At 43.3% G+C, this 21,515-nt stretch overlaps 1 protein-coding gene across 2 annotated transcripts in view; it reads left to right on the top strand.

The window, feature by feature from the left end:
* slc24a4a (solute carrier family 24 member 4a) overlaps positions 1-21,404 on the top strand; it is a 42,498-nt gene extending 21,094 nt beyond the window's left edge. The window contains exons 4-18 of one of the 2 annotated variants that reach the window (XM_064332818.1): positions 1,395-1,471; positions 2,124-2,198; positions 2,903-2,987; positions 3,094-3,197; positions 3,411-3,485; positions 3,902-3,927; positions 4,214-4,267; positions 4,619-4,707; positions 6,486-6,655; positions 6,978-7,113; positions 9,078-9,244; positions 11,738-11,852; positions 12,046-12,158; positions 12,740-12,805; positions 16,714-21,404. In XM_064332818.1, coding sequence (XP_064188888.1) covers positions 1,395-1,471; positions 2,124-2,198; positions 2,903-2,987; positions 3,094-3,197; positions 3,411-3,485; positions 3,902-3,927; positions 4,214-4,267; positions 4,619-4,707; positions 6,486-6,655; positions 6,978-7,113; positions 9,078-9,244; positions 11,738-11,852; positions 12,046-12,158; positions 12,740-12,805; positions 16,714-16,866 — 1,505 coding nt within the window. In that variant the 3' untranslated portion in view covers positions 16,867-21,404. Of the gene's footprint in view, positions 1-1,394; positions 1,472-2,123; positions 2,199-2,902; positions 2,988-3,093; positions 3,198-3,410; positions 3,486-3,901; positions 3,928-4,213; positions 4,268-4,618; positions 4,765-6,485; positions 6,656-6,977; positions 7,114-9,077; positions 9,245-11,737; positions 11,853-12,045; positions 12,159-12,739; positions 12,806-16,713 lie in introns of both variants that reach the window. The other variant, XM_064332809.1, reaches the window with a different exon arrangement.
* Positions 21,405-21,515: the final 111 nt, after the last annotated feature.

Raw genomic sequence — 21,515 nt, 5'->3', positions numbered from 1 at the left:
ATGGCTTTACATGGCCTGGAGGCAATCTTACCAGCAGGAAACAACCTTCACATGTGAATCAATCTCTAATGTACTGCACGTTTCAAAAATGACGATTTAGTCATTTGGTAGATGGTGTTAGCTTACAACACCACTACAGCAAAGTCACAATACCTACAAGATACAGTGAAGTTATGCATTGCTTTAAATATGATATTGTTATCTATGTGTGAATGCCTCCACACAATTTTTAACAGATTGTTGTTTTCTGCCAAATTTTCCCCCAGATGAGCACTCTGGTACTAACAACACTTCTTCCTTCAGAACTGATTTCTGGTGGCTGAATCTGGCCCCTTAAATTTAAGATACCACTGCACCATGAGTTTGCACCTATACGCAACCCCTGATGACCAACTCAGCCCCCTTTCCAATCACCAAGCACGAGCACTTAAAAAAACAGGAATATAAATACCACCTAATGTCCTTGCACATCTTTTGTGACCCTTAATATATCAATCTGCCCTCGTAGCAGCTGCGATTGCATAAGCGAGGGGCTTTTCGCATCTTCAATGTACGGCCCAGTTTATTTGCAAGGGGATTTTGTGTGTACAATTATTTTTAAGCTACTTCCTTTGAGTGATGTCACAATGTTAATGACTTAAGTCCGAGGGAATTATCGCCCCAGAGGCTGGATGTGCTCACAACAATGCCGGCATTCTGTTTTTGGTCAGTCATTCTTCATTTTCGTGATTAGCATTATTTGAATATTCCAGGAAATAACCGAGGCCTGAAGTTTGGCACTATTCTGCGTAAAGATTAATCCTTTTTTTTTCACTCTACAGTCTGGAGGCAGTGACTGCGCCACCTGCACCCACAGGATGGGCATTTCCTGCATTCCTCCAGTGCCCTTGTCTATGTGTCAGGGACTATTTACACAATACAGGGCACAGGGGTACATTGGAGAGCTTGAAGGAAAAGCATGTCTCTAGCTAACTCATAGCCAGTGGACACCAAGCATGGCCTGTGAGAACTAATGTGGCAGTTAATTACAAGTAGTTAAATACACTCCTGCCTCCAAACGTAGTTTGATACTCCCTGCATCCAAATGGACAGCAACGTTGCAGTGATGGAACAGGACTATAATTCTGAGGCCTGAGCATTCCAAATAGAAGAAAATTTTTCAAATGGGTAGTTGATAACCGTTGAAAGTTGTGCGTTCTTTGGAGGAGGAGTCTAAGGTTCTTCAAAAAGTATAAGCAGAAATGCAGAGGTTAGTCTCGTTCTGTATCCTCCTGTCCATATTGCGACTCCCAAACTGTGGTGACCAACTAAGAAATTTTGTTTTGGTGGCCAACGATTTTGAGCAATGCCGACTGCGTGGCTGACTGTAGCCTTGTTTTTTATTGGTATTTCAGCGATTCACGAGTTCCCAGAAGATCTGTTCACCAACATGCAGCGCAGGCAAGGAGCAGTGCTGCTGCATATAGTAGCGGTAGGGCTCCTCTTCCTCATCAATCTCCTCTCCTCCCTCCTCCTCCTCTGTCTCTCTCCGCACCAGTTTCATTGTGTACTTCCTCCATGCCTTCAGCTTCACCACAAACAGTGGATTTTATATTGTATGTGTGATTGCTGTATATTTACATATCTGTGTGCGTGCTCATTGAGCTGTGCAAGTGCTCATATGTATGTGTCTCTGTGTGTGCGAATTTGCATGCGAGTGGCCATGCAGTGCCTGGTTAGCTGACTGCTTCCAAACTGATGTTTATATGCATTTGTAAACCCCAGATTATATACATATGGTCCAGGCCTGTCCATTTAACCTAGCAGAGTACAGACTGCACTATACAGCACAGCACATTCTTACCTGAACGGCGTTGCTGCAGTACTTCCCAGCACGGACTGATTCGCTTAACAACATCATGCTATTTCACATGTTCAGCAGGTCAGCGGTGTGGGTCGCTTCGGATTCTACCATTTAAAAAGAGGTTAAAAGTTGATCAGTGAAAGTTATTGGATTTTTGGTTACAGTGAACAGAATTTGATATCCCTCCTTGCCCCCACCCCTGGACCAGAGCCATTGTTTGGTGAAAGTGTTCTTTCCCTTTTTTTGTCACCTGTACCCTCTTCTATCTCCCATGTTACAGACGCTCTATATGTTCCTGGCCCTCGCGATTGTCTGTGATGACTTTTTTGTGACGTCCCTAGAGAAGATCTGTGAGGTAGGAGAGCCATAGTTGGAGACAATAACTCGGATTAAGAAATGTACACTTGCAGTATGTAGCAGTGAAGTGTGAGACCACTTCATTGTACATAAATTGAACAAAGCATTTCTTTTCCACTTTTGAAAACAGTGACCTTTCTTACACAGAATGATTTTGTTGGTTTTATCTATTCATTTATTTCGATTTATTTAGTAATATCATCTCCTTTACTTGAAAAAATTCCAATGTATCTAAAGAAAAATCCAGAAAATCCATCTTCAGAAAGTAAAAGTCCTCCCCAGTATTTTCTTTGAATCACCTGGATTTGCTAATTAGCACATTTTTTTAGCCAGGAGGTAGAACTAATTAGTAAAATCAGCTGGTTGAGTTCATACGTTCAAAACACACACAGCCCCTTTTACTTTCTGACCCTTGGAGTTTCCACCTCTGAGTCTCTCATAATATTAACTTTTGCCAACATACTGCTTTTTCCTTTTTTTCCTTGAGCATTTTAAGTCTGAAATTTACGAGAATTGTGGAGTCAGCAGTGAAGCAAATGTGTGTTTTTGAAATTAATGTATTTGTGACAAAAGTAGAAAATGAAGTTGTGGCTTTGGCTACCACAACCACTTATAAACTTTCTCCTGCTGCTGTGTTTGTTGTATGTGGTGATAAAAGTGACTGTGACCCGCCTAACTTTGCTCCTCTCATTTCCTGTGCAGAAACTACACCTGAGTGAAGATGTTGCCGGGGCAACCTTCATGGCAGCAGGAAGCTCCGCCCCTGAGCTCTTTGCCTCTATAATCGGTTAGACATACATGAACACGCACATAAACAAACACCTCAGGTGCGGGCGATAAATTTTCACAATTTGTTTTGTTTCTTTTTTTTTTTTGTTTTTTTTGTTCCATAGGTGTGTTCATTACCCACGGCGATGTGGGAGTGGGCACGATTGTGGGCTCGGCAGTTTTCAACATCCTGTGCATCATAGGCGTGTGTGGAATCTTTGCTGGTCAGGTCTGCAACTTTACTTTTTCCCTTGTTCCCTGAAGTCGCTGTTTAAATGAGTGGAGCGCTCTCCATTCCCTCTCTCTCTCCTCCCCTCTGAACTTCTATTTACATTTTGTATTACTTGCTTCATTATTTTTATCACCAAAGACTAACCATACTACAAAGGTGTAAAATATATCTCTGCCTTTCTCTGCCACTGTCTCTCTTTCATCTCCCCAGGTAGTGTATCTGACACGGTGGGCGGTTTTCCGTGACTCTTTTTACTACATCCTGTCAGTGGTGCTTCTGATTGTGGTGAGTGTTCCATTATTCCTACAATATTTTCATCAGTGCATTTCCCAAAATCCTTTGTTCTTCTCTTCAGAACACCATTGACCCAGATGTGAACAGGTGGCCACTGGTCTGTCGTAACTACCGCATTATCGTTAGCGCACGTATGATCACATCGGTGTTCGGCCACTGTACCTCACTGTACTAGGATGGCAGTCATAGTATAATGGGTTAGGAACTGGCCTTGTAGCCTAAAGGTTGCGGTTCAATTCCCCTGCTCTTGAGGTACCTGTATTGCTTCCGTATATATCCAGCTGTATAAATGGATGTTAGGTAAAAATGCTAAGTAGTGTGTAAGTTGCTCTGGATAAGAGTGTCTACTAAATGCCTGTAATGTAATGCACTTAACAATAAACACTTTCTGTCTCTCTCTTTCCTAGTTTATCTATGATGAGAAGATTGTGTGGTAAGCACCTCCGCATATTGTTTTGCTGTTAGCTGAGCAGAGTGAGGAGGTGTTTGGAGGGGTGGGGGGAGGAGGTAAATGGGTGTAGTGAAGCAGGAGGGTGGCAGTTGGGGGTATGTAATGGAGGCGTGGAGTTAGGGGATGGCATGGGTGGGGCAGTGTAAGGGGAATGGTCGGTTGTGGTGAGGAGGTGTGGGGTTAGGGGATGGAATGCACGGGGGCAGTGTAAGGGGATTGGTCGGTTGCGGTGAGGAGGTGTGGGCTTTGACTCTGCTTTGTTTCTCAGGTGGGAAAGCTTGGTGCTGGTGGTGATGTACGCCGGATACATTCTGATCATGAAGTGAGTCCAACGACGGCCTGGCCTCAGACGGACACCACAGGGAGGAGTGGGTGGCTGTGTAATCTGGGGGGACCCTCATAAAGCAGTTTATAACATTTTTACATTTTTAAATGTAGACGTAATGTTCACAGTAAGCCCAGCTCCAGTAGAACTCCAGTTCTTTCATTTCTGATAGTCTTCACATTAGATATTGAACAGTCATAAACATCTTGTGGAGTCTGTGCTAACCACAATGCTTTATTTTTAATCAATATGTGCAAGGCAAGGCTTTTTGTTTGGGCCAGAAAGCCCCACTGCTGAATCCTGCAGCAAATTAAGGGTAATAAAAGAAAGAACTGTCTTTCTTTTCAGATTTAACACAAGCATGCAGAACTACTTCACAGGGAAAGAGGATAAGGGCGTGGCCAATGGTAACACAGTGGCCAATGAGCTGGAAGATGGTAATGCATGTTATGACAATATTTGGGATGACCCCTCAGTGCCATTACTACACCCAGGTAAGGGTAAACAGACAGGCTGTGGGTCACCTTGTGTCCCTAGGGTCCTGACCAAAGATGTTGGGGGGTGGGGTTGAGACTCTTGACGAATAGAGGGGTGAGGTTCAGCGGGTCAGTTATGAACAAGAGAGGTTATCTGGCATGACAGGATGACAATTACATTTGATTACTTTATTTACTTGACTTGGGCTGTTTCTTTGGAAACTGGCTGATTTTAGATCTCTTGAAAATGGCAATATCGAAACATGGTGTCAAATATTTGTGCATTGAATTTCATTCTGTTAAGCAGAAGTGGAGTCCTATTAGGTCAGCAATAAGTAACTATAGCAACACTGTCTGCTCTTTCATGGCGGTTTTTATTTATCCTGATTATTTGCAATTAATGTTGTTGGGCAGAATGGCATTGGAAATTACTTTAGGTAAAGGCATCAGCCAAATTAATAAATGCAATATTAAGTAGTGTCCAGTGCCAGCATGAGTAAATGTGTTAAGGTCTGTTTGGTACAGAGGCCTGTATGGGGCCCTCATGTTAGGGTTCAGTGTGCTGGAAATGTCACTGTGCTGTTGCTTCAGCTCCAGGCCTTTACCTTCCTCTTTCCTCCTCTGTCAACTGCAGTTTTCCCATCCCTTTTCCCTCTCTTAGTCTTCCAGAACTCACTCAGTCTAATGATTGGTGCTAATGGTCGGCAAATGAGGTTTCACAAAACCCGTAATGGGTGGGGCTACAGTGAGCTGAGTTGTCACCAAAGAGATTGAAAAGATCAAAAGTTTTTGCGCTCTACTGTGGAACGCAATGATTGGCTGAAGTCGGTGAGTCACCCAGCATACGGTAGCACTGCCCATCATGATTATGATGATAATGGCTCATGTTAGCTCCCTTCTTTTGATTGTTATAACAGCTCTCTAATGATTTAATCTGTTAAAGCCTTCTCTGGTGTTCTCTGCTGTTGTACGCTAATCCCAGAACTAACCTGACTATAATTCACAAGCTCACAAAAGCCTGTCTGCTTAGCCTTGCTAAACCCAACATCGCTTCTGCTTTTTTGCTGCAGTGTCTTTAATGTGTAGTCCTTGATGTTTTTTATGTTCGTCTCATCTCTTGATGTGTGAACCCACTGGCTGGTCCGATTTTTTCCATTTTGTAAAATTTTTAATACGTCTCTTTCATCTTGCATGAGTAATGGTGGACAATCTCAGGGAGTATGTCTAGCCATATCCAAATTTGATGTTTTGCAGCCGGCTTCTCATCCAACTCTTCTAGGCTGGGCTGAATCTGATTATCTGTGAGAGAGTCAAAGTGTTTAACACATTTTGAACTATCTGGGAAAAGTCCTGAAGACAAATTATACAATCTTTAGCTAGAATTTCTTGGTTGGTGGTTTGAATGTCACACTGACATTCACATATCACTTTGGCATGTGTTCATACATACGTGTGTATGTTATGTGGATCTGCCTGTAAATATTGTTTGCGTGTGTCTGTGTTTTTGGATGTGCTTGTATCTCCAGATGCAGGTGTGTACAGTACCTTGCACTCAGATTAGTCTGGTCATGTATATTTGCACTTTGTTTTTTTTGTGTTTGGATGCATGGTGTAGGTATGTGCATCAGCTACCGTGTGCTCTTGCATACATATTGGTGGTACTGCACGCGTGTTAGTGTGGCTGTTCTGCACGCGTGGTGTGTTCGTGCGCGGGTGTGACGATGTCTCTGTGTTCCCAGTGAAGCCCGATAAGACGTCCAGACAGGGCTCTGTAGTCATGGTGGACGAGATGATACGCTCCAGCTCTTCGAACTACCGCTTCCCCGAGGCCGGGCTCCGCGTCATGATCACCAACCACTTCGGCCCCAAAACCCGACTCCGAATGGCCAGCCGCCTCATCATCAACGAGGTGGGGGGGCTGGATGGGGATGTTTCCGAGCGGGAGGGGGGGTGGCAATGGAGGGGAGAGGAAGAATGGGTTCAACATTAGACAGTGAAACGGTCCTGCAGTTTTGAAGAGGAGGATGGTCTTCCACTGTGGTCCCAAAGCGATGAGACAATGCTGTGAGATGGGCCTATAGTTTTATTCTAATTTGGAATTCTAATTAGGAATCAATTTAGAATTTAAGTGAATATGTATTTAAAAAATGCATGAATAATAGATTGACAGCCTGACCTTGTTCCCCTCTCATGTGCCACTGCTGGGCTTTCTGCTGCTGGGCTTGGCGTAGAGGTTGGTTCAAGCGTCCAACGGGGTGGAAAACACGGTGGTGGACGGGAAAGCTGACAACATGGAGAATGGAAACGTTCCAGAAGACAAGCAGGTAGAGGAGGAGAGTAGCATATCCTCTCCCTTCACTGTGCCAGGTGAGACACCCCCATGTGCCATTGCAACACTTAGACAGAGGTTCAAATGGTCTTGGCCAATGGTCCTCCTTGCAATGCAAAAGTATAAACAAACCAGATTGTCAACTCTTTCCTTCCATCTTCTGTTCTTCCTCATTCTAGACAGGGATAATGAAATATGGATGGCATGTTGATGTCATCACCGTGGAATAATTTATGGTTACCTTATTTCAAATAGAAACCAGAGGAGCTCCACTGAATACTACGTACATTGGTATAAATTGAACAAGGCCGATTGATTATTGGTGGATACTTACTTCTATGGTGCGTGCCTGCAAAGTAAGGTGGCATCACATCTGTTATCCCTGCTTTATTATCAATGAAGGCGAAGTTCATAAAGTCAGAATATGACAGACCGCTGCATCTACTCTCATACCAAATCTAGCTATGTATGCAAGTGGAACTGTTCAGCTTGACATGTATCATTATGTCTTAACTCTGTTTTAGTAACCCCGAATCTGGTGGTAAATGGGAAGACTTGGAAACGTGACCGCTGAGACAGAGCTTTCAATTTGAAGTTCACAGAGCCAGACACTAATGGACCGGCTGACACTCTTCCTGTCATGTTCTTATTCTCAGTAGAGTCAAAGTACAAGTGTCAGCGGTGCACTAAACTCACTGATATTTTCTATGACATTGTCTGGCTGGGGAAGATTGACTGGGTAGTTTTGAGCGACTACAGTGGAATGAATAACGAGACAATTTTTATCTGAAGTTTTTACTGAATCTAACCTGTGTTGTACAGGTGCCCAGAAATTGTTTCTTTGTTACCCGAGAAAAGTTGTAAACAATGTTATTTGTTTGAGTTGTCATAGCTTATGAAGATTTTTTTTATGAAGTCAAAAAATCTGAATTTCGGGGCCGCCTGGGTAGTGTAGAGGTATAAGCACTCGCCTACCACCGCAGAGACCGGGGTTCAATCCCTGGCAGCGGTACTTCCGGCTTGTTCCTACGCAGTGTTTGCGGGTGGGAAGCCGGTGAGGGTATGAGTCCTGATGGCTGCATTAGCGACTCCTACTGGTTGGTCGGGGCGCATGTTCAGCAGGGAGGGGATCTGGGGGAGATAGCGTTAACCTCCACGCACGTTACACACTCCCGGTGAAACTCCTCGCTGTCAGGTGAAAAGAAGCAGCTGGTGACTCTACATACAGTGTCAGAGGAGGCATGTGGTAGTCTACACCCTACCCAGACCGACAGAGGATAGCGCATCGACCAGGGCTGTGATACACACGGGGAATTGGTATAAATACTAAATTGGGGAGAAAATTGGAGGGGAAAAAAATAAAATAAATCTGAATTTGCATATAAATTAAGTGAATTCATAATAGTTTTTACTATTCAAAATCAACGTGTATTAATGAGCATTATTGTTTCTGATGTGCGGATGTTGGAAAATAGGAGCCACCTTGTGGGCATGCTGGCCACTGTCAGCGCTATACAGAAATCCATCTGTTAGCAAGATGAGCCACCTGGTAGCTGTCTGAAGGCTACCAGCGCAGCAGAATACCACATTAAGGACATTAAGGGCTAATGCTAGGGTTTTGAATGCGATTGCAGCTTTTAACTGGAGAGTGTGTTAGCAAGTTTTAGGATGTTTATTAATCAGCAGGTTTCCAAGCTCACTAGCCTAGCTTCACTATAAAAATTTTAAAAAAACTTGCCATGTCAACTATCGTGTAACTAACATGGTGTGCTTCATGTATGCTTCTTCTATAGTTGAGTTGAATATTTTATAAGTCCCCTCACATTCATCAAACTGAGTCTATCAAAAGTTACAGTGGGATGACAAATGTCATTTGTCGCATCCCATCACAGGGGAGGTGAGTTCCAACACCTTGAAGACCACTGGAACAGACTTCCGGAACAGAGAGACCATGCTGAGGCACTTTTGTAGTTGGGTTGTAGTCGTTCTCTTTTTCCTGCAGGGGGCATCCTCGACAAGGGCAAGTGGCTGGTTTCTTGGCCGTTGCTGCTGCTGCTCTACTTCACTGTGCCAAACTGCTCTAAGCCCCGCTGGGAACGGTGCTTCATGCTGTCCTTCTTCCTCTCCACGCTTTGGATTGCCGTCTTCTCCTACCTGATGGTGTGGATGGTGAGTCATGCTCATGGGTTTGAGTATATGTACTGCTAGCAGCCCTCTGGTTAGATATGTATCTGCAATTATTTAACACTTTGGAGGCCAGAAAATTGTGAAAATAATAAACAAAACAAAATATTATTAAAAACCCATCATCTGATATTGTAACTATAAAAACACATTTTAATACAAGTTTAGAGACCATTTCATTAAACTGGCAACATTTTTTGTGGATTTTTGGGTTTGTTTTGGCAGCATTTGAGATGCTTAGCCTACGCTGAGAAAGAACTTGTTTAATTTGAACTGGGATAGTACAGTATGTTTAATTTTCTGAAATTGAGTTTTTGTGTTTTGTGTTTCCTTAGTTTGGTGTCATAACCTTCAAGAATTCACAGACCGTGCTGATTTCAAGGATTCCTTGTTATTAAGTCAGGTTTAATAGACAGCAGTGCATTTGTCAATGTAGTTCTGCTCTTCTAAAAGTGCAAAATGTTGTACGTGGCTTAAAGCTCTGTTGTACAGGTGCAAATATTGCACGTAGCTTAAAATTCTGTCCTACAGGACTAGCTCAAAGCTCTGTTCTGCATATATAGGCATATGGCAGGCAGCCCCAGAGCTCTCCACATCATATGGGAGGGTCAAAACAACTGAGCCATTGCTTTGAGATGAAAGCTCCTTGTCATTGGCTGCTAGGTGGTGGTTAAGATGTTGTACAAACAGTCCACGCCTGGGCGTGCTTTTGAATGCCAGGTGCTGTCGAAGACGGATTTACTGAGCTTGTGGAAGTTAATGCCGCCATCTGAACAGAAATAAACCACTTTGCAATGAACATTTGGCAAGTCTGCTCTAAAGCAGGATGCCAGTTCGTGCCCAATTGTGTGAAAAATCTGTTTCAAATATTGGGAATTAAAATTTTCAAAAAACAATGATGCTTTCACAGTCACAGTCTAGAAATGATATTTTCCAACAGGAAGTTGACGAGCACAGATAACTGACCAGAGCAAAGGCCACTACAGACTAAGCCAACTTTAGGCCACCATGCAGTCAGGCAAAAACAATTTCCCTAGTCACAGTGGGTAGTCCTCTCCCCTCATTCTACTGGGAGAATCTGCTGGCTTTCAGCATATTGCCTTTAACCAAGCTAATCAGACAGCAGAACGGTGTCAGTTGAGGATTATTTGAGCACTCGCTACTGCCCTGTGACGGTGAGCGCTTTTTAGACTGAGACCATCTTTTCCAATAGCACCTGTGCATTCTAGTGTAGCCAACACCGCATTTTCTCACAGACTGCCATAGCCCGTCTGTTCCAGCAGATGTCACCCTCGGCCTCTAACTGAGGAAACGAAAGCTGAGCCACTGAATGTATTGAATAACATGAAGACCTGGGTTCAAGCAGCTTTTTTGCTTGCCTTAAAAACATATGCAACGTTTTTCTCCACAGGCGCAGTTTATTCATACTGTAATTTTGGTGACTGCTGAACTTGCTAAACTATGACGAGAAGTGCACACTTTGCATTTGTCTGTCTCTCAAATTCCAAGCTATTTTCCTCCAATGGTATTGTGCATTTCAACTTCATGAGGGTTAGAGGCATGCACTGTAGTAGTTTCAGAGTTTGGATTTTATTGGGCAGCCACGCTGTAGTGATAGGAGAGATTGTAACTTTTGCTTGTGTATGTGTTAGGCAGGAAGTAAAGGTGTCCTACCACATTTCCCCCAAAGTTATTACAGCATCAAGCTTAGACTGCACTCTTATTTCCTGTGGTTATTAATTTTTGCTCCTCAAAACTATTGCTTAAAACAAACCGCTTACTACATTTTTCAAATCCTTACTATGAACTGTAAACCAAATAAACACCCAAGAGTATTTAAAGAGATTATTTTCCTCCTGAAAAACAACATTTTGAAGCTAATATTTATAATACTGTGATAGCAATAGCTGTGAATGTCCTTTACTGACCGTAAGTTAAATGCAAATCTACAGCTACCAATACTACAAGTTGATTTGATTAAATTATAGTTGTATTGAGTGTTATTAAATAAACCAATGTTCAGTGTCACATGGCTAACATACAAGATAGCTGGCCAACAAATTTTCCACTAAGGCAAACATTTGCAGCAGTAGTCACCAACTAGACATGATTGGTGATAAGTCTGTTCAGTAAACTAACTTTGCTCTCTTGAGTACTTTTTTTATAAATTTGATGATTTTGGTGATATGCTCACTAGTTATCATTGATCAATTAAACATGTAAACATGAGATCTTTTTGCAACGAGCATGAATAATACGATTCAAGTATTTACTTTCACTTGGCTGTTTGTGAACCCAAGATGCAGCAGTGAATTGAGACCCTTATGCAAATTTTTCTCAATGCACTGTGCCTTGATTTGCAGAACTCTGATGTGTGTGCATGATTGCTTGGCATGACCTTTCAGGTCACTGAGGTGTGTTTTTTTTAATGGGTATCACCAGATGGCAGGTCATTAATTGTTGCACTCGTGCGCGCAGGTGACGATAATTGGCTACACTCTGGGCATCCCTGATGTCATCATGGGCATTACGTTTCTGGCAGCTGGCACCAGCGTCCCCGACTGCATCGCCAGCCTCATCGTCGCCCGGCAAGGTGCCACTCACTCTTTCCATTTCATTAAATAAAATGCTTGGTATTCTGTGGGTATTATTGCTCGTGTGTGTTTTGTTTGTCTAACAATGGCAATGGATGCATAGTGCGTGTTTGTGTGTGTGTGTGTGTGTGTGTGTGTGTGTGTGTGTGTGTGTGTGTGAGAGAGAGAGAGTCTAATGTTTCCTCTCCACAGGTCTAGGGGACATGGCAGTTTCCAACACCATTGGCAGCAATGTTTTTGACATCCTGGTGGGCCTGGGCGTTCCATGGGCAATCCAGACCATGGCTGTCGATTTTGGCTCTGAGGTGAGACTCGCTCTCATTTGAGAATGCTACCTGGACATTTACTGAGTCCTTTCTTTTTTTCCACTGTAGCAAACAGCACAGCCTGTAACAAAGTGTTGCCATATACATTTCCTTGCGAGTAATTTGATTTCATCATAGTCTCGAGCTTTTTTGCTCTTCCTCTAAATAGATGACACATCTAAAGCAGACTAATACTCACATCAGATTTTTCACACCAAAAGTTCTACACAAAAGTCACATATCCAGTGGTTTCCCTAAGCCACTGCACACTTATGTACATCTGTTACCCAACATGGGAAAAAGTCACACAATCATTGGTAGGCAGAGTAAACGAATGCTCTCTCGTCAACAACTTCTATTTAAAGTTCCTCAAAACTGAGCTTTCTGGTGTTCAAACGCCTGCGGTCCTATTCGTGTTTGTGGTTGCAGGCCGTCGTCAATAACGTCTTTTTAAAAAAAAGGAATTCAGTCCCTTAGCTCTGTGTGTGTTGTAGGCTCCCAGCAGGATGAATGTGTTGAAGCGTGTTGGATTTCATTCACAAAGTTTGGTGTTGAAATGGTGGGCTGTCTGTCTCTTGTAGGTGGAGATCAACAGTAAGGGGCTGGTGTACTCAGTGGTCCTGCTGCTGGGTTCTGTAGCTTTTACTGTAAGTACTTTACAGTATGTTCATTTAGCAGGTGCTCTCTTTCAAACCTTCTTACAATGCAAGGTACATATTCAATAAATTAGTAAGAGCAGCAGAAAAGTATATATCAATTTTAGAACCTGTCAGAAAGTTCTACAATCTGCTATACGTTTTTCATAATCAAATATCGTGACAAGCACATTCACGTGTGCATCAGCATGTCTAGACTTAAAGGAAGTGTATGTGGAAATAGATGATTCAGCTTTATTTTCCACTTGGTGTAGGCATTTTCCCATGGAAATACAAAAATGTACGCAGTTACAACTGCAATGTAAAATACATTATAGCATGAATTCATGCACGTAACATTCTGAAAGCCATTTATTTATAGACTGCCGCTTGCAAAAGATTCTAATGAAAGTATTGCAGTTTTTTTATTGCCACAATATAGACCGTAAAGACAGTACGAGACAATATTTTAGTTTTACATTCAATATGATTTTAACAATACGTATTTCCTGAAGTGCTGCTTGTCATAAATTCCTTGGTGCTGCTTTGGTTAAGACTAAGAGAACCCATCATCATCAGGGTAATTCGCCACTGTGGTGTTTGTGGAGGATTACCAGGAAAATGATCCATCCCTAACAGGACATAATTCAAAAACACTCCCTCAAAGCAGCATTTGATGGTAATGCTGTACCTGCTTCAATCTGTTGCCCGGAGCCATAGCAAACATGGGGTGTCTTGCCATGGGTGCTTTTATCATCTTGTAGAATGCTGGGCCCCACAGATCATGGATTCTATTTCTGCCTGTCTCACTGTAGTCACACAGATACACCACCTGGCCTTCCTTAAATGATGCTCCATGGCGCTATCTAATGCTGTTTGGCACTTCCTCTGGTGCTCATGAACCCACCTCTCCACACCACCCTTAGCGGGTTTAGTTGTATAATGGAGGAAGTCGACAGGTAACTGAAGGTTCTGGACAAAAAGGCTGCTGAATTGCCTGGGGACCGGTGTGTTGTGGCGTTACACGAGAACGTTGCCTGAGGAAGGTGTCCGGCCCAGTGTTTTAGCTGATGGCTGAGTGCGCATGAGGTTATGCAAGGTTCGGCAAGGTACCGACTGTCCCCCTACGGGTGGTATTGGTTGGGATTGCCTTGATGTACTGATGTCTGACACGTTATAATCAGGACCTGTTCCCTACCATCTTGAGGAGTAAAATCAATAGCTAATATCTGATTTAGCTCAAAAGCCAGCTTGAAGTACACATCGAAGTGTCCCTGAGCAAGACTCCTAACCCCTAATTGCTCCCAACGAGCTGATTGGTACCTTGCATGGCAGCCTTTCACCGTTGGTGTGTGAGTGTGTGTGAATGAGTGAATGAGAGGCATCAATTGTAAAGCGCATTGGATAAAAGCGCTATATAAATGCAGTCCATTTACCATTTACAGTTTGAGGCCCCTGGGCATTATTGGCTTATATCACCTCTATCTTACCAAATCAATGGCCCAGTCAATACTGGGGTCTATGGCAGTCATGCAACTGATGTAGGAGTTCCCTTTTCAACACTCTGTAGGTTCAGCTGGAAGTACCTCCTCTCCAGCATCATTTTGTAAACTGAAGCAGTGAAAGAGACATCCTCTAAGTAACTCCAATACCATGTTATGGAGCCCCTGCCATTCACTATAGACAGAAGAGGTCTTCCTCCAGTACTCCAGAAACATTCTGAGTTCTGGCTTCCTGCAGGGCAACAGAGTGGAAAGAAAGTGTAGATAATAGCAGCTTAGGTTACCTGCTTGGGTCACCTCTTACTGGCAGTGTTCTGTCGGGGAATTTTAAAAGCCAGTCCTTCAGAGAAATCACAGGGCTCATTCAGAAGGTATTGCCTGGAGAGCAAGCTGACATTTTCAATGGAGCAGGCAGGGCGCTACCTCAGGAACAGGGTATGATTGAAGGCAGCCAGCTGGGCCACCTAGGACCATGTGTTCAGGTGAAGTTCCATGGGTCATGCCTTGCCACCCTGCTTCTGTGAGACTACTCCAAGGTTGCCATAGCTTGCATCCTCCTCCAAGATGACAGGACGAGAGAAGTTTGCGTACGCTTATACAGGCGCTGTCTCCAATCTGGCTTTAAGGTCTTCAATTTCTCCTGTTGGACTGAAGAGTAAGGCTATGCATTCCAAATGGCTTGTCATATCACTCATGTATAATATTCACAATGAATGCACTAGGCACCCATGGCTTGGAAAGAGGACCTGGGGGATCTTTAATCATCAGTACCCAACTCTTTGGAATAGTCTGAGCCAATACTTCAATATCAAGCTCGAAGTACCCAACGTAGAGACCATTAGCCATAACCTGTGGCCCCCCGACTAACATTCTTCTCAAAGATCATTTTATTGAAATGTGGACAGGGACCTACTGTAACAATGGAGACATGGTAGGGTCACTCATCAGACTGGAATTCCAAGAGCCAGGAATGGCCCCTTTTGAACTGTGACACCAGCATATCAGCCTGTTTCCTGCTGGCTGGATTGAGGCTGATGCATTCATAAGACAATGGGAGAAAAGGGGTATGACTGATGGGGTTACATGTTCACAATCACAGACCTTTTTTTTCAACAGAATTTACAAGTATTGTGAATTATGGTTGAACTCTGGGAGTTCTGTAAAACTAACATGCATTGGAAGAGTTGTTTCAGCTGTTCTTATTGCTTTCTCACCATTTCCTATAATTATCCCAATGCAAACCCCTGAGCAGCTTTATCCCATAAGACTTCAGACCTACCCTGGACCCCCATATGGTAGGATACCTGCTGAATAACAGCTCTTCTATCACGTTATAGTGTACCCAATTTTCGAGGAGATCCTACGTGCCCTTGGTCTAAACTTAATTTCATTCTTAGCCTGTCACTCTAAATGATCATAGATGAAGTAAGCTCAGTCAGTAGTTTCAAGTGATAGGCTAGTGATAGTAGGACTGGGCCTCTTCAATCCATTTTGATGCTTACACCAGATCTACCACAAAATGAAGGGGACTTCCTTTCATGGAAAGGAAGTCCCCACACAGACCAGTCTTTCTGTCTCATGAACTTTAGCACTACAGACAGGATGCAGAATCAGGGTTAGAACCACTGACTGATGACAGAGCCTGGGACTCTGCACTGGCCTGTGAAAGATGGACATTATCAACTTTCAATTGCTAGGCTATTTCTCTTCCTGTAGCTGGAGTGGAGGAGCCATTTCCATAAGCGAAACTGCAACAGGCGATGCTCAGAAAAGAATGAACACTTATGCATACACTGCTGCTTTGCAGAATGTACCATGGTAGAAAAAGTACACCCTACAGTAGCACAGATAAGATTTTAGCTTTGTCAGCTGAGAACTACACAACCTACACCTAATCCTGTCATCAAGATGTAGCATACAATGTAATAGTAACACTTAGAGTAGGCATGTTATAGACTCATATAGTCATTCCTCAAAGTACAACCATGGAGGAAACGCTTGGCAAAATTAGGCCCCCAGGGAGACAAACAGAGACATCTGAAGACACTGAACTGCTCGCATATTTATACACTTAATTGGTAAGGATAATTGTTACGGCCCCCAAGCCATGCTTCACATAATTTGATACAGCACCAGGAAGTGCGTGTGTGTGTGTGTGCGTGCGTGCATGCGTGTGTGTTCCCTGTCACTCATAGGATATGAAGACACTGGACATCCAGAAATTACTGACATCCTGTACTGCTTGTGTAATTTTATGAACAGAGGCCAGAATTGAAGAAATGTATTATATACTGTGCCATACGTTGTGTCCAAATTATTCATTTGTGAAGTCGTTTGTCTGGCCAGATGTAGCTCTTTGTACGGCCTACTGACTTCACCTGCTGGCCTGCACTTCACTCTGTGTTCCTCCACCCATAGGTCGTGGGGATTCACGTGAACAGGTGGAAGCTGGACCTGAAGCTGGGGGTGTACGTGTTGATCATGTACGCAATCTTCCTCTGCTTCTCCATCATGATCGAATACAACGTCTTCACCTTCGTCAACCTGCCCATGTGCCAGGAGCTGCTGTAGGCCGGGCCACACCCCTCTCCCACTCCTCACCCCGCCTTCCCATCACCGTTTTTCCTCTCTTTTCCCTTCTTTCAACCTCTGCTTTGGCCTCACTTTCATCCCTCTCGATTCCCACCCCATATCCCGTCTTTTCCATTCTTGTCTGCACGTACTTTTGGTCCTGGGTGGATGTCGGAAGCCTAGGGTTTCCCCTTTCCCTCATCACATCTCCACCTCCAGAGCACGTCAACCCTGCCAAGAGAACCCCTAATATCTCAGCTCAGGGGAGACAGCCATCTCTCCAGAAGCTCAGCTTCTTCCCCCGAGACACCTTACAGTGGACAAATTCCCTCTGAACTCTGAACCGCCGATCTGCTAGTGTGCACCCTTGTCCCGCATGTGCGTGTCCTAACAACAGGGTACTCTTTCTCTCCTCTCCACTGTAGGTCATTGCACTCCATTTTCTTTTTCTAGCACACTTTTTTAGATGATTGTATTTTGGTCAGGCAGCTCGGTGCCAGCATCAAACATATCTACTGCACAAATGTATTCTTTTTGTTATTTAATCATTGTTTCGTTATGTATTTTTTTTATTTAAAGATAAACGAGCAAAGAAAAAACATGTCAGGAGAACATGTTGCACTTTAGAAATGGGCTGTAAAAAAAAGAGAGAGAAAACGACTACATTTTGTAATGTCTTTTGGTTCGGGAAACATTCCAGTCCTTCCGCGAGGGGTGCAATAAGGAGAGGGCTGCGGCTGTTGGTGATACCCTCTCTCAGGGTTGCTCCACCCTTCTCCTCCCTTAGGGAAAGAGGCACCCTTTCTGGCTGAGACAGCTGCACAAACGATGCATAACACCGAGATGATATCTCAAGTTACAAATTATATACGCGTGTGAGCTGCGTGAGTGCAAATTTGCACACGTACTGTTATGTCTGTGCGGTAAGTGTGTGTTTGTGCGCGAGTGCGTGTGTGTGTGTGGGATGGATTAAGTCCCCTTGTACATTCAGAGCAGCAAGTTGTGCGTGCACTGAAGGATATGTCTGTTCCCTATGCCGAGAGAAACTTTGGCGCCGGTGATGAAGTACCGATAGAGGACTGAAGTGCCACATCTCAACAGACTTTCTATTGCACCGTGTCATGGGTTTTAAAAATACCCATGTCACAGACCTACTGTTATGTCATACCGGCTGGATCCATCCGCTCTGGTCATGCTAGTCACTGAGTTACTGTTTGAAGCCCTGTGAACATCTCTACTGATTGACCGTCATGACCCCAACTCCGAAAGGTGGCAGCATGACATTCAGGACTTGGGGAGTGACCATGTTTCTACCTGGGAGAGAAGTCCAAGGGTCAAATCTCATTGGCTGTGCAGTGTCATGAGTCCCTCGGGTCTTCCCGCTTCCCTGTTCAACACATGAGCTCAGTCACCCAGCTTCACATATTGCATAGCGAAAATCAATGGGTCTAATCTCATTGGCTCAGCAGTGTCACAAGAGTCACACTGGTCTTCCTGCTACCCTGTTCATCACATATGAGTTTGGTCACCCTGGTTTGTGTATTTCATTACCAAAGTTGGTCCTTTTTACCACCCCTGGAGCTGTTAAATGGGGGATCTCAGGGCTTTAGTCAGGACAGGGCAGAATGGTGTCCACCTTGGAATGACTGATCAGGGATCTGTAATCCATCGCCTTCAGTCTTGGTATCCATCTGAGTATGACTGATTCGGGAACTGTAACCCATGGCGTCTGGTGTAAATATGTTGAGTGTAATGTTGGTGTACTTCAGCATGGCTGATATAGTCCTAGACTTCAGGTGTCAATATGTTCTCAGTCACCCCCGTTGGGCCATCTCTGATATACATCCGTCCACAATCAGTCAACCTTTACCTTGTGTGGGGATCGCAGGGGTGTACTCAACAGCCCTTATTTTTGGGGTTCCCTCACACATCAGGCAAGATGTACCCATGGTTATTATTTTTTTTTTTTGCTGCTGCTCTGAATGACAGAGAGGCCTGAATGTAAATAAGAGACTTCAACGAGCTGCACACCTCTCCTGTGGAAAACGACGTTTCCTTCTGGTCAGGCAGCGGGTGGCGCCACGTCTCCTGTTCACCCCCCCCCCCCCCCCCTCCCTGTCAGGCGCCAACCAATCCGACCTCTCCCCCGGGCACTGCAAAAAAACTTTCACGGGTGCGTCGGCAGTGTACGATGGGAAATGCGCAATCCCGTGGTCCGGGGCATATGCCGAAGCGCGGAGACGCTCCCGGGCATTCGGATTCGGACCCTGGGAGACGGTCCCCTGCTCACCTCACAACTCGGCAGCTATTGGACCGTTTTAGTCGTTTAATTTCATACAGAAACGCACCTGTCTGGAGCAGAGTGTCATAATTATGTCGGTGTCATGTGGTGAACGTGGCTGTTGGTGTCAGTGTTAAAAAATGTGAGTGTCGCTGTGTCACTGCTGAAAGGCAGGTGTTTGCAATGTTCATATATATACATATATATATATGCAATCTCAATAGGATAAGCCCTGGCGATGGTTTCCTGTCAAAGGGTCATAATATGCATTCCCAGAAGCTGATGCAAATGCCCCCACCCCCAACCTGTTGTCATCAAAGGGTTTTTCCTGACCACTGTATTCACCTGTTTTCTTCCTCTGTCTCAGTTTTTCTAAAATTGTAGGTTGGGGATGCACGGGTAGTCTCTGAGAGGGATTGGAATGATTCACAAAATAACTATGAATAAAATAACTGAATGTCATATACTTTCAATTTACATTTAAAACTCCCAGTCCCAGATAAAACACTGTTGCATTCGCTCTACTATTTACAGTGTATAGGAAGTTGTTTTGCATTTGCTAAAAATATTGTAATTCCAAATTTACGTTAACCTGCACAACAACTTACGATTCTGGGCCCTGAACATTTATCGACCACTGCTGTATAATTTTGCTACTACTTTACAGGGAGTGGTTGAGAAAAATGGCTGTTTGTCACAGAGTAGCAGCTGGGTGAATTTACAGATCTTATCAGGAAACTGTCTACAGCTGTCCCACATGCCATGTGCAGGAAAACTATTGCTGTTCTATTGAATCACACTCATTTGTTCAGGCATATAATGTCAAATAAAGATAGGTGAATGTTACAGGGCCACTGGTACAATAGGTGTCCTGTGACAATTTCTCACAGGTTGTTAAAAACCAGGGAACTTTGCAATAGATTAAACTGAAAACAATTTTAATCTGTTGTCTTTATGATAACAAGCATTCAGAATTTTAAAGTCCCACATCCTAACATTATTCTTTACCATATGATTTTCAACTCACTTTTAATTTAGGTAAAATTAATATTAAAATAAAAATTATTCAATGAATAATTGTATAGCAAAATTAAGAATAATTACATTAACTAATTCTGCCCAAGCACATTAGACAGAACCTTACAATCCTCAATTCTGGAGAAGTTTTTGATCTCTACCTGAGTTACAATTTATTTTTGGCTGGACCACAACAGCGGGGCCAGCCCTACAAACATGAATGTCTGTGACTGAGTGAGTGACTGAGTGATGAAGTTACACCATTGGTCGGCCGGTCAAGCCATAGACTACGTTTTGACCTGGTCTTGTTTTTTATTTTTGGATTTTGGGCCAGTGGCAGGAGAAGCCAGTTCCTTTACAACTATAATTTTTAAATTCTGTTTATGGCAAAAAGGTAATTAGTAAAAAGTAATTAGTCTTGTTCTCCATGTAATGGAATCTGAGCCCCGCAGCTTTTAGTTACTGGGGATTAGTCATGTGCTCTTGGAGGAAGTGAGCTCGTATAACCTCTGACCTTTAACAGCTCTTTGCTTTTTGTGAGTATCATGCATCCCACCCACTCTTGTTATTATTATTATTATTATTATCATTATTATTATTATTGCCCAGGCTCAAGCACCAGTAATGCTGATTGTATATTCCCACTGATGAGATGATGATGATGATGATGATAATAATAGGCCAGTAAGTGTTAGAAGGTAAGATGAATCACTTTCCTGTGTGGTCACATCCTTTTTGCCAGCAGTGTCTGCACATTAATTGCAATTGTCATTGTGAGATTCTGCAGTATGTTTACTGCATACTGTACATCTTTATTGGGAGTCAGTTTCAATGAGGTTTAAATGGGAGCCATACATGTATTACAGTTTTAATGGGTTATTGACATGTGTTCACACAACTTTTTCTGTCCTCTCCACATGCATGCACACACACACACACAAACATACATGCACATGAGACGTGTGTACTCTTGTGAGTGAATGTGACCTAATGCACTGTGAGCACGAAATGATGTGGGATTATCCATCAGAACAATAAATGAACAAGAATATAGAATATAGTTACTATGAGACTAAAGATATGTGTATAACTTATATGAATGTATTGTCTTGCTATCAGTGTATCTTACCAATGCATTTTACTGTAAAGCAATAAACAGAAAGAAAATATATAACAAAGAATTTCTGTAATGAAGATCATTATATAAATCATGAAATAAATATTGTATGTAAAACATGAATTATGCTTCTTTGTTGCATTTCGGCCTGTGCCGTGGCTTACAAAGTTGTACTCATTCATCTGTGTAATTGCATGTTAAATGCAGACTTTGAGTAATATCCGTAATTTACTG

The sequence above is a fragment of the Anguilla rostrata genome, chromosome 1 (genome assembly GCF_018555375.3).
Source record: "Anguilla rostrata isolate EN2019 chromosome 1, ASM1855537v3, whole genome shotgun sequence".
NCBI classification, from domain to species: Eukaryota; Metazoa; Chordata; class Actinopteri; order Anguilliformes; family Anguillidae; genus Anguilla; species Anguilla rostrata.
This window is presented reverse-complemented; position numbering and strand designations above follow the sequence as displayed.